The sequence below is a fragment of the Homalodisca vitripennis genome, unplaced genomic scaffold (assembly GCF_021130785.1).
Source record: "Homalodisca vitripennis isolate AUS2020 unplaced genomic scaffold, UT_GWSS_2.1 ScUCBcl_5399;HRSCAF=12096, whole genome shotgun sequence".
NCBI lineage: Eukaryota > Metazoa > Arthropoda > Insecta > Hemiptera > Cicadellidae > Homalodisca > Homalodisca vitripennis.
This window is the reverse complement of record NW_025781510.1, coordinates 1-12,755: the sequence shown is the minus strand read 5'-3', so window position 1 is coordinate 12,755 and position 12,755 is coordinate 1. Positions and strand designations below refer to the sequence as shown.

The following is a 12,755-nucleotide window of genomic DNA, read 5'->3' as shown; positions in this document are numbered from 1 at the left end:
GCCTTGTTTATAGGCCGAGGAGGGTGGAGAGGAAGCCGCTAACAAGCTCACGTTTTTAAGAGACGATTTGGGTTTATCAAATCTGGGTTTTGACCCAAGATAAGAACTTGAAGCGTTCTTGGGGTCCACAATATTGTCATGTAGACTACTTTCCTCAATGTGGCTGCATTCCAGGTTGAGAAACTTAATTATTTGTTCAACCGAGGGCAAAGTATGAAGCTCTTCCTTTTTTCGAAACTGTTCTAGGCGTGTGACCATCCGATTATCAATCTTGCGTAATAACAAGGCTGAGAGAAGTGGGTTGTTACTAGTGATGTCATTGTTTAACGCTTTAAGTGATTGCGTATGTTCGTGAAAAAGATTAAGGAAAGCACGGATATTCTTCACAGATGTGCTGGAGATGACAGGAAGGTCTAGTATTTGATTTAAATGTAGTGTGAGTAGACGCCTAGTATTATGGTAGCGATCCTTCAGCAGCTGATAAGCGATTGCATAATTTTGCTCAGTTATATTTAGCGACTTTATCAGAGAGAGTGGTTCGCCTGAAAGCACGCTCAAGAGATATTTAAATTTCATTACATCGCTTAAGTGCGCATTGTTGTGTACGGCTTGTTCATAAACGTTGATGAACGTACAGAAGTCCAAGGCAGCTCCGTCGAAAGTTTTTAATTCCAATTTCGGTAGCCGGACGTTGACTTGAGGGGAGGCAGGCGGAATAGTTTCGCTTTTATTAGCTTTAGCTTGTCTCTTGGTCTCAATCATAAGTACGTTAGCAGAAACGTAATCAACTAACTCGTCCACGCTCGCTAATGCGGAATAGTTAGGTGTATAGTCGGCATCCACTTTTAATTCCAACTCGTGGCACAAGTCTAATATTGCTGAAAATTCCTGTCTAAGTCTCTGAATAGATTTAGCTCTGACAAGCAACTGCTGAAGTATATTTGGATCGGAAGTCTTCTTAGTTAAATCATAGATACTTTGTATCTGAGAAAAGAGGTGTTCTCGCTTTGCATTGGCCACTTTAAGAGACATCGCCATGTTGAAAGTGTTTGTAGAAAATTAATCAATTTGAGTAAAACTTCAAAGGTGAAAAGTAAACAAAATATTGTCCTCTTGAATTGAGACAGTGATAAAAATAGAAACTAATTTATTTTCCTCTGAAGTATTTTCCCCAAGAAATAAGAAGTATCTAAACAATATAATACAATGAAAAACAATTTAAAAAATATTGTTTAGTTTTTTGAGGTAAAAACTCAATAATAATGCAATAAGTAGAGTAGGCTCGTATAGGCCTATAGTATAGTTTTGTTTCGAGAAAATAAAATACACTGTTATTATGGAAAAACGTAAACAAGACAAGTTTTTACTAAATAATAAACAACAATTAAGGTTATTGTTGAGCTAAATTCAGCTATAATGTAGCAGAGGCTCTGGAAACATTATGAGCACGTACTACATGTAAACTGTCAGTGGTAAAGTATGGTAGTGTTGTGACAGTAACCATAAACCATGCATACATATGCGTGAGCAATGTTCAAATAGAAATTATAATAAACAATTGTGAGCAGTAAGTAGCTTTTTTTTCTTTTTAAGCTGAGACTAGAATATAGTGTTGACAAAATAAACATTTAATTTTGCAATAAGGGTGTAAGTCCTGCTCAAGGTAAAGTGTCAATAACCAAGATTGTTTATACTTAACCTACTTAGAATAATGAGTATTACAAGTAGGGCTGATAACCAACAAGTATTGAGAAGCGGTAACCATTAAACACAGTAATCAGTTCACCTGTGCTGTAACAGTCTGAAAGCTTGTTTGTCAACAAAACAATGCAGTCGACAGAGCACCACAGCTGATATGATCACAGCTGATATGACTGGAGAGGGGATTGGAAAATCGATATGCACGGACTTTGCAATCGTGAAAGAACCTGAAACCACGCTTTGAAATATGCACTGTATAGAGCTTATAAGAGTTGAGATTGCACTGATATTCACCAATGGACTAAAGTTCTTATTATCCGGCTCGCTAAGGACCATGAAAAGAATGGATTTTGGTTATAGAACCGTGAAATAATATTTTAGAGGCTCGACTAAGAAGGACCACTTCACACTAGGCAGTGAAGACGCCGAACACACTGATTTTAACAAGAGTTCACTAGGTTACACATAATGAGTTTATGAACAGTGCATATTCAAATAAAGTGCAGAAAATAAACAGTTACCTTTGTTTTCATGAGAGGTACCTAACCGTAGTAGTCTGCTGTTGTTGAGGGCCAGGTTGTGATCAGTAAGTGTGGAAATAGGCTGCTGTCTTGTAGGCAGGCGTGAAGACGGAAGATGTCCTTCACGGATTCACTCACGCACAATACGATCGCAAACGAATAGTTTATAACACTGTGGCCAGTCCTGTAGAGCACGGTAGACGCGGGTGTCCGGGAGCAGAGACGTTCTGGTAGAGATTGCCAATCCAGAGCACTGACTTTAATGTTAATGTAAATGTACAACAAATAGAAATAAACTAATATTTAAATGAGAGAGTAACACATGGGGGAGAGAGTAAGTATGGTAAGCAGTGGCTAGAGAGTACATAAGTGCCCCAGGCGGGACCGAGAGTATAACGAGCAAGCGTGCCGTCACTTGCAAGGTAGGCAATTGATAAGTCAACCGTTGTGATTGGTTGGTGAGTTTACAGTAAACAGCTGATTCGGGAAACAATGGTTCATTGGTCTGTCACTGTACGTGAATATTTTAATCCAGTAAGGAATGGTATTGTAGGCGCTAGGCCGCAGAAAGAGATATAGAATTAATGCTTTATATACAGTTTAGTAAATAAAGGCAAATATAGAGCATAAATTGCCCAAAAAATATATACATAATTATTGTTCAATAAAAGTAGCCTTTTCATATTAGGCAATAAAAAACAAGTTATTTAATGCAATAAATACTTAACATCAATGATTGTAAGAATTTGAACGACAAATAAAGATTTATTTATTTAAAAAAATCTTAAGAAAATGTATCTGAATGATTAAAATTGATTAACAGAATGTTTAATTGCTCGCTAGACAGTAATTTTGAATCTTTAGGGGAATTCTGGCAGCATAGCATTCTTACCATTTCCAGTTTATATACACTAAAGAATGTCATAGATACAACACAAGAGACTGAGATAGCTATAGAGTTGTTCAACGCAGATTCAGATTAGTAACTTTTCCCATCTTGGATAGGCAGTAAATCTTATAATGGATTACATGACAACATTAAAGCAATTGAAATTTTGAGTTGGGAGTGCTGATGGCCGAACGGTCTGACATCGGATTTTGGTTCTGAGTAGAAATAGTGCAGATCCAAATGCTGTCTGTGACCGTAGCACTATTATCAATACATTGAACCTCCATCATCTTTCCGCACACCATGTCCACCGAGAATGTACCAAGTGAATAAGTGGCCTCCAGGCAGGTCAAATGTTAACACGTTGAGTGCTGCATGCCATATCGTAAAACAGTGGTATGGGCCTAAAATTTATTTTACATAAAATTCTTATATTAACATACATGGACCTCAGAAACGTTGATAGAAGTCATCTGGGAAGATTCTATAGTGCTGATAATGACGTCACATTCGGCGTCGGGTAAACCCGTCACCAGGCCCACAGATTATTCAATTCAATTCAATAATATCTTTATTCACACATTCATCAAGAATGGTTACAGAGTCAACACATGCAGTAAAAATTGATGTCATCAAGAAGTAGGTAAACTAGTTTAAAACTATTATAAATGCAAAGAGAAAATATCTTTAAAATTTGATATCAACTAACATTTCTGTAAAATAAAATATATATGAGGAGAAAATATATGAATGCATATACATACACATACATGTCTTAAATAATAGCATTAACAGAATTAAAAAACTCATTCAAACTATAAATTGTAGAGTTTATCAACAGGCTGTGCAGTCTTTTCTTCAGAGTTTTAGAGTCACATGTTTTGAAGTTTTCTGGAAGCATGTTAAAGAGTCTTGCACCGCTATAGGAAGGCTTCTTGGTGTAAAGGGTTGTTCTATGCGCTGGAAGGGATATATCATTTGCCCGTCTTGTTGTGTAGCTGTTGACGTCACCAACCCTTGGTAATCTTTCTCTTGAGGCGTGGGTGATTACCTCGATGATGTATATGGACACTACTGTGAGTATCTCAAAAGATTTAAAAGCCTCTCTACAAGATTCTTGTGGCTGTAGTCCTGCCATGATCCGCATAACCCGCTTCTGTAATACCAGGACACGATGAAGGTTGCCGGCAGATGAACTTCCCCTCAGAGTTATTCCATATCGAACATGTGATTCGAACAGAGCGTGATATGCGGCTTTCAAAGCGATAGAGGTACCAATGGATTTAATCCTCTTCATTGCAAAGATTGCAGAGCTAAGCCTTGAACACAGTTGGTCGGTGTGATTGCTCCAGGAAAGGCCTTGATCCAGAGTTAGGCCTAAGTGTTTTGTGTTGTCAACTCTCTGAAGATCTGGGGGCTCAGTCAAGCATTCTTTTAATCGTCCAGAAGCGAGATATTTTGTCTTTGCAGCGTTAAAAACTAGGTCGTTATTTGAGCAATATTGTTGTGCCATACTGACTGATATGAAGGTACGAATGTCCAGGTCTTCAATGGCATTGCCACTCGTTACAAGAACGGTGTCATCAGCAAACATGACTGGGTAGCTTATATTACCCAAATACTTAGGTAGGTCTGCAGTAAAAAGAACAAACAGAACCGGGCCCAACACTGAACCCTGGGGAACACCTCTTGTAACAGCCAAGGGCCCAGATCTTGCAGTCCTCTCTGTTCCATCCAGGTTTTGTTTTATTTCAACGACCTGTTCTCTTCCCGTTAAGTAACTCTCAAACCACTTGACTGTAGTCCCTCCAAAACCAAGAGATTTAATTTTGTTGATAATTAAACTATGGCCCAAACAGTCAAACGCCTTACTTAAATCAAGGAAAACACTTGTAACTGTGTTTCCTTCCTCCAAGTTGTCAATGATGTGTTCTATTAAATCGGTAAAAAGCACTTGTGGTTGATCTTCCAGGGATAAAAACCCATGTTGTCTATCAGGCAGGAGATTGTTGAGTTTAAGGTGGTTTTGAATTCTGGTTAAAATTATTTTTTCTATGATTTTTGAAATAGTTGGGATTAGGGATATCGGCCTGAAATTTTGTAGCTCCTTTTTGCTTCCCTGCTTATGAAGGGGATAAACTTTAGATATTTTGAGTTTGCTAGGAAAAATCCCTTGAGACAAAGACTTGTTGATTATATCTGTAATGGGTAAAAATACTTCACCAATGCAAAACTTTAGCAGCTTAGAGCTCACGTCATCGATACCTGAAGAAGATGTTGACTTCAGTGACATTATAGTGTTAAAAACTTCACTGAAGGAAGTGAGTCTCCATTCCATAAGTGAAGTTCCAAGAAAAGAAGTATCACTCATAACAATGGCTCTTGATTGATTGTTTTGCAGTAGAGTTTGCTCGGCTATATTGGAAAAAAAAGATATTAAAGTGTTCACACAATTTGTCTGGGTCTTCTTCTACCTTTCCTCCAACATCAATCTGCCATCTTGCCCCTGCACTGTCTTTTCTTAAAATTCTCTCACTATTGATGACATTCCAGATGGCTTTAGATTTATTACTTGACTCAGCAATAAGGCTTTCATTTTCTTCCCGTCTTAGAGTTTTTAGTTTTATATCATACATTTTTTTCTTGTTAAACGCATCCACTTTGTCTTGCTCACTTCCAGTTTTTTTATATTTGTCAAGCGCCAGGATGAACTCTTTTCTAAGGCTGTTAGCTTCTGGGTTGTGTAGGGCTAGAATTTTTCCTCTATTTTTTTTCCGTATGCAAATTTTACGTGGACATGTGATGTCAAGGGCTATTGTCAGGGTATCAATAAAGTTCATGTAAGCCTCGTCTGCTGTGGCTGCCTGATAGACTCTGTCCCATGATTGAAGTGACAGGATGTCCTTGAAGTGCTGGAGGTTGTCAGGATTAAATTGTCTGTGAGTAGTTCTAAAAGCTTCATTTTTCTTTATTGGGGCGTCAACATAGCAAAGCTGTCCCATATGATCTGAAAGGCCCGTATTTTCCACTATGACTTTTACTCTGTCAGTGTTAAGATTGGTGCAGACAATGTCAATGGAAGTAGCAGAGGTATTAGTAGTAGACTCTTGTAGGAGGCAACGGTATTCTGGTTACATCGAAGGTGGCGAGTGCTTCGCATAATGCTACATTTTCTCTTGATGGAAGCAAGCAATTTACATTGATATCACCAACAATACAAATTCCACTGTTGTCACAAGGAAGCAAGCTGAGGGTATCAGTTAACAGGGCCAAGGCATTGTCAAGAGGAGCACTGGGTGGTCGATATATCCCAAGAATGTATAAACATGATTTCCTGTCGAATGTTATCCTGATTGAAGACATTTCACATACGAGTTCTTCTGAATGGTCAGCAATATTAACACTCTCCACCTCATTAGCCATGTCAGTGTGCTTGTAGATGGCAACACCACCTTTCCTGTGACTCTCTCTGCAAAATGCAGTTACCAGACAGTAGTCCACCAAGCATACATTTTTCAAAGTTAATTCACTTAGTCCATGTTCTGTGAGGACAACTAAATCGGGCTTGTGGATGTGTAAAAAGTGATTTAATCTGTCGATTTTATTGCACAGCCAATCTATGTTCTGATGGAAGATTTGAATCTTGTCTTTAAATTTGAATTCAGGAAGATTCTGCATCGAGTTTTGCTTCTTTGAGTTGGGTCTAAAAAAAGTCTGGGTTTCTGAAGAGTTTGAATTTTGGAGTGGTGATTTAATTGTTAGTACGGGTTGACGGCATAATTTTGGATCCACCGTGACATTCAGTTTTTTTGACAGGGTTTGGCTGGCTCCCTCAGTGGCAGTTTGATTCAGTTTTTTGGACAGGGTTTGGCTGGCTCCCTCAGTGGCGGTTTGATTCAGTTTTTTGGACAGGGTTTGGCTGGCTCCCTCAGTGGCAGTTTGATTCAGTTTTTTGGACAGGGTTTGGCTGGCTCCCTCAGTGTCGGTTTGATTCAGTTTTTTAGACAGGGTTTGGCTGGCTCCCTCAGTGGCGGTTTGATTCAGTTTTTTGGACAGGGTTTGGCTGGCTTCCTCAGTGGCAGTTTGATTCAGTTTTTTGGACAGGGTTTGGCTGGCTCCCTCAGTGTCGGTTTGATTCAGTTTTTTTAGACAGGGTTTGGCTGGCTCCCTCAGTGGCGGTTTGGTTAAGATTATCATATGTAGTCTGGTTGGATAAAACATGAAGCTTGTCGATATAATCATTAAAAAACTCCTCGTAAGTTTCTCCCTCTCTAAGCACCTGTGCAGTAAATGGAGGTGACTTCATTTCCTTGCCATGCGCTTCCGACAGATGAGTTTTGTGTTTGTTCTCTGTAGGTTTGTCTAACTCTATTAAATCATAAAGTGTGTTCACAGGATGCTTTATTTTCTCACTACCTGAGTGGGAATTTTGGGATTTTTTTATTTCAAAGTTTTTTCCACGTGACTTTTTTCTTATTTGAATCGGAAAGGTTCCATCTTCATAAGTGTGTATAATGGGAGCTACTAAGTGAGTTGTTGGTTTATCACCATCATCATCAGTTGACTCCATTGCATCATGAGATATCTTGTTGATGTCAAGTGTCTGACACTTAAGTCTGGCTTCCCGATTTTTTGCTGCCTGAAGGGATATACTAAACAGATTCTTTCTTTTGGTTTTATTTTTTGAATCTGTGCTAGATTTTTTCACATGGAAGTTCTTGCCAGAAGAACTGTCCCTGTGACCACTTCGGGGAATGCAAGGTGAAGAGTGTTTTGTAGGCATAATGTTTTCAAAGTTGTTACAACATTGATGGTGAATACCGTCTGACAGTTTCTGAATTGTTTGCTCCATTTGGTCTTGTCGTTTCTTTAGAAGCAGAATTTCCAAGTACACTGATGAGGATTGTGCTACTAAAGGGGAGTTGCTATCATCAGAAGTTTGTGTGAAAGCAGATTTAGTTGACTCAGGATCGTTATTTTCAAATTTAGTACTCTTCTGAAGTGTCAAAATAGTCATTTCCAAATTTTTAATTTTTGTTAAATTCAAATCAATAAGTTTTTGAGATTTTATGTCTTGTTCTTCAAAAAGGTTCTGCAGTTCCAGTTGAAATTCCTTTTTTTTATTAAGTTGGAGTTCAGAGTCTCTCAGTTCTTGGCTGAGTGATTCTATCTTGTTAATGTGGTTCTTTTCATTTTCCTCCAATTCTTCTAACTTTTCTTCTGTCCTAGCTATTGTGGCAACCAATCTAAGATTTTTTTCCTCCAAAAGCTTATTTTTTTCCAAAAGAGTTGTTCCTATCTTGGCAGCCATTTCCAGTTTGTCCTCTTTATTTGTTATGTCTTCCAGGAAATTACTTTCAACTAGACTATTTTCTATGTCCGCTAATGAGTTGTTGAGAGAATTTGTTCTATTATGTAGGTAGGGGAAATTTTGAGGCCTGTTACTCATGTATGACTTAAGTGGAGAGTCAGCAGAACGGATTTCTTCAAGTTCACTATGTAGGCTGATTTCTTGCCTTTGTGATACCTCTTGCTGCTGCCTTGTGGAAACAGTGCAGCCATTGCAGGTCCAGACATTAGCACCCTCTATTTTCAGTTCCTTAAGACGCTTGTCTGTGAGATTTGCACATCCCGCGTGTGTAGGTTACCAGTTACAGCAGGGACCAGTACATTTAATTCCAGAATATTTTACTCCGATCCCACAGAGACCACATGGGTATTTAGGGGTACTTGCTTTGGATTTTATCATTGTGGAAAATCAGATTCAGTTGTTTAAAATATAATTTTCCACATTTCCTTATGTAATGAAAATTAATAAAATTGATGCTAATTTTAAAAAATATATTAGAATGGAATTTAGAATGGTTGGTGTGTGATTAGACACACATATTTTTAATAGTTCTAAGTTAAACAAAATGAAATACTCAGATTTTCTTATTGAAGTTAATTTCTTTAACACTTTTAAAAGTGTTTTTTCAGGCTCTGGGAACAAAATTAGCCAATTACAAAAACGTCGGGTATACCCGTCATCAAGCCACTGAACTTAGTTTATAAGCCAAACACAAAAAAAATAAGACAAAGAATTCATTTTCACTGTCTTCTGAATTGTTACCAGAAGTTTCCGCCATATTCATGAACAAAGTACTCAAAATAATAAACAAACTTATCACTAAACACAGCAAAATACAATGTAAACAATAAAGTATAGGTAATACACTGATATCAGAATGGAAGCCTAGACTGGCGCGCACAAAGAACAAAGGAGTAATATCTCAGGGCCTGACAGTGAAAACAACCTCCTCATTCAAGAGCCGAGCTCAGACGGAGCCAGTAACTGTGGAGGGGACAAGCGTCGGGTAAACCCGCCGCCAGGCTGCGGCGGTAGACACGCGTGACGGGTATACCCGACGCGCCGCACCGAATGTGTTAAATAATATTATAACACTGAATAATAATAGAATCCAAAATAAGACTTCTTCTCAACACTGAAATAATATTCTTTATACAGCACATGGACATCTTGTGCATGTTCAAGAATGTTTAAGACCAAATATTCTTAAAAAAATTACAAATTTGAATTCAAACACCATTAAATGGATAAAAGCTTCAATTGTTAAATTCCTTTATTGTACAATATTCATATAAAAATTATAAATTTGCTCTTTATTCTCTGTAAATTTTAAGTATAATTTAAAAACGGAATCTAGTTTAGGCACTATTGGACATAACAATCTTTCTTCTAAAAACCTTTTAAGTATTATTTTATCAGTTAAATTATTGTAGAACTCATGCGAAGCTGTCTCTCGTATAAAAGGTTCAGTAGGTGTGGTTAGGAAAGTTCTATCCTACCCAAAGTGTGAACCCTAAAAGTACCCTGCTCTATTTTTAGAGTTAAAAAGTCTTTTAGCAAAATATGTGTAGGGTTATTCAAAGTAGGCCAATATTGGTTGCAGTAATGAGGAGGTAGAAGCGCCTAGCGATCCTTCTTTATAATTATAATAATTTTATGGATCTTATTTTTTACTATACAAAACACTAATAAAACTTCAACTTCTGTAAAATCCTACAAAGACTGGTTTTAAATCTCAATAAAATAACCAGAAACAATTTCAATGCTAAAACTTTGTGCACACCACAAGAAATCCACAATTCTTGAAACTCAGTGTTTATGCTACCAATTCCAATAGTGCCATTATGTCTTGTTACTGAGACACGTGATTGGCTCCTCCGCCAGCAAGTATCCAATACACCCACAAATAGAATCCCTATCATCTTTATCCAGGTGATAGTAAAACCAATTACCTTGAGCCTATCTCTTCCCTTCCCCAGAAGTGGCTTCTTTCCTGCATGTTATCTCTTAATGTAGGCTTTCTTGAAGGATTATATTTAGTATATTAATCGTACCTAATTACAACATTAGTTACAAATTATTACAAATTTATTTAATTTACATACTCTGACATCTTCAAATTATTAAAATAAATATTGTTAAAATACAGCTACGATGCTATAATAGTAAAGTATGAATTGGACAGTAATGATAAAAAGTGACAGGAATTGTATCTGAGCTGAACACAGACTTAAAACATCTTAGGACATGTGACAACCAGTTTTCCAAATAGTTAATATATTATTAAAAAAACATAAAATTATGCTTTTATTTCAGAATTCTTATTGCATCACTTGAAATACCCTATTCCTAAAAACTTCAATGGGGTGTATTTGTATGGTTTAGTGATGTGAGCCCGGAATATTCCCAGTGGGAAGGGAATTTATAAATGGGAATATTTCCAGGGAACTTCCCGAAGGCTTTATAAATTCCCAAAATGAGGGAATTTATTGAATAACTCATTCAAATGGGGTTTATTTTGTCTTAAAACAGTTTTGGAACCTTAATGAGTTCTAAATTATCAGTAACAAAGCTAAATAATAAAAAAATATTGTGATATACCATGACAGAAACTTTTATTTCAACCGTAAAAAAATTTTCGGAAGCAGATTAGTTTGATTATGTAACTCAAAATCAATTTCATTTATAAACTCAGGAAAAACCTTTTATAATTTTTTTAAGAATATTCATGTTAAGTAGCTAATTTATTCATAAAAAATATTATTTTCATTAATTTCTTTTTTTAGTTGAATAATTGAAACGTTTTAAAACTAATTCTGTTTTTCTTAATTTGAAATGGTCATTGTAACTTTTGAATTTCCCTCAAAGTATAATTTGAATTTTGTGCTACTGATGAAACTTGACTTCAGTAGTGTCTGTAGGCCTACCTTATTACAAGTAAGAGGAGGGAAGAGGTTATGTCTGGTGAGTTTCTAGGTTATGTTGCCTATGATGAAGAAGAAACTGAAAATGAGTTTGGATATGTGAATGCAATGGAAGATGAAGATGAAGTTAAAAACTATTTATTAACACACAACAACTAGTCTACTTTCATTTACAGTGCACAATTTAATAATAGCCAATAAAGTGTTAATACAGACATATTAGTCTTTTTCATGGAAGACCTGATCTAAACTAATAGTGAAGATATCAAAATCTAATTTAAATAGTCAAAATAATAAAAAATGCAAATATTTAAATTTACAGTTTAATTTAATAAGTTAAAATGACCCTATTCGTAATTTGGGAGTATTTTGCACTGTTTTATAACGAATATACAAAAATGTATAATAGGTTTAAAAATTTTATCATTTCCTTTGATACTAGAAAACATGATTGGGAGTGATCCACCAAGCAATCCCCAGAAATTTTACATAACTAGTATGGTTTTATTATTATTTGATAAAAAATATGTAATTAAGAATATTATTCGAAGTATTGTTGGACATTGAATCTAGCTTAGCTGTTTGATTGATGTTTTAGTTGAAGTCAGAGTTGATCAATGGGGATGAGATGGAAGTTGTTAACGAACCAAGCACTGTTGAGGAACCTCGATTGAAACTCCGAAAAGAACTTCTCGACTACCTCTCCCTGAGCAAGGAAGCCCACTTCAAGAGCCAGCAGGTTGGCGAGCCTGATCTGAGCCGGCAGGAGAAGCGGGAAATTGCTGAAGCTGTGTTGACGCGCAGCCCAGCCCTATTCCTATCCAGATTTGGCACTCATCTGCTTGAGAAACATTTGGACTACTTTGACCACGAGTCCAATAAAGATGACTACGAGATCTCTTATCATCTGAAACATCTCAGAAAAACACATTGTAAAGCTGTTACCGAGGTCAGTTCATCTACAAATATGATCAGAATGGGTATCATCTTAAGATTTATATGTTTTCAGTAAAGTAAGATTTTATATAGATCTGCAGGACTGATATTTACCTGCTATAATTAAATTTTCAACCTTTCTTAGCTTCTGACTTCTAGACTGGATTTATAGAACTTTTGGGTGTAGGACAGTATGATACCTTTGGCAGTTTCTTTAAAGTTGACTGACCTTAAACAATAGCGCAAGTTACTAGGAAAGTAGTGTTACTTACAGTTCAAAATAAGGCCTATAATTTCCATTCTGTCTCATTTAATATACCAAGCTATTTTTAGATAAAATGTAAGAATTTTCTAAATAAATTATACCTACACTGTTTTTTAAGTTAACAAGCCACTTCTTATTAAATGTAGTCTACAACAATATACAAACAAAA

The 12,755-nt window shown here is 36.4% G+C and overlaps 1 protein-coding gene across 1 annotated transcript in view; it reads left to right on the top strand.

The window, feature by feature from the left end:
• The window catches only part of LOC124373362, a gene marked incomplete at both ends in the record, with an annotated part of 33,890 nt that extends 21,556 nt beyond the window's left edge, over positions 1-12,334 (top strand). Inside the window, 1 exon segment of the mRNA XM_046831737.1 lies at positions 11,984-12,334. Within this exon segment, the coding sequence (XP_046687693.1) occupies positions 11,984-12,334 (351 nt within the window).
• Positions 12,335-12,755: the final 421 nt, after the last annotated feature.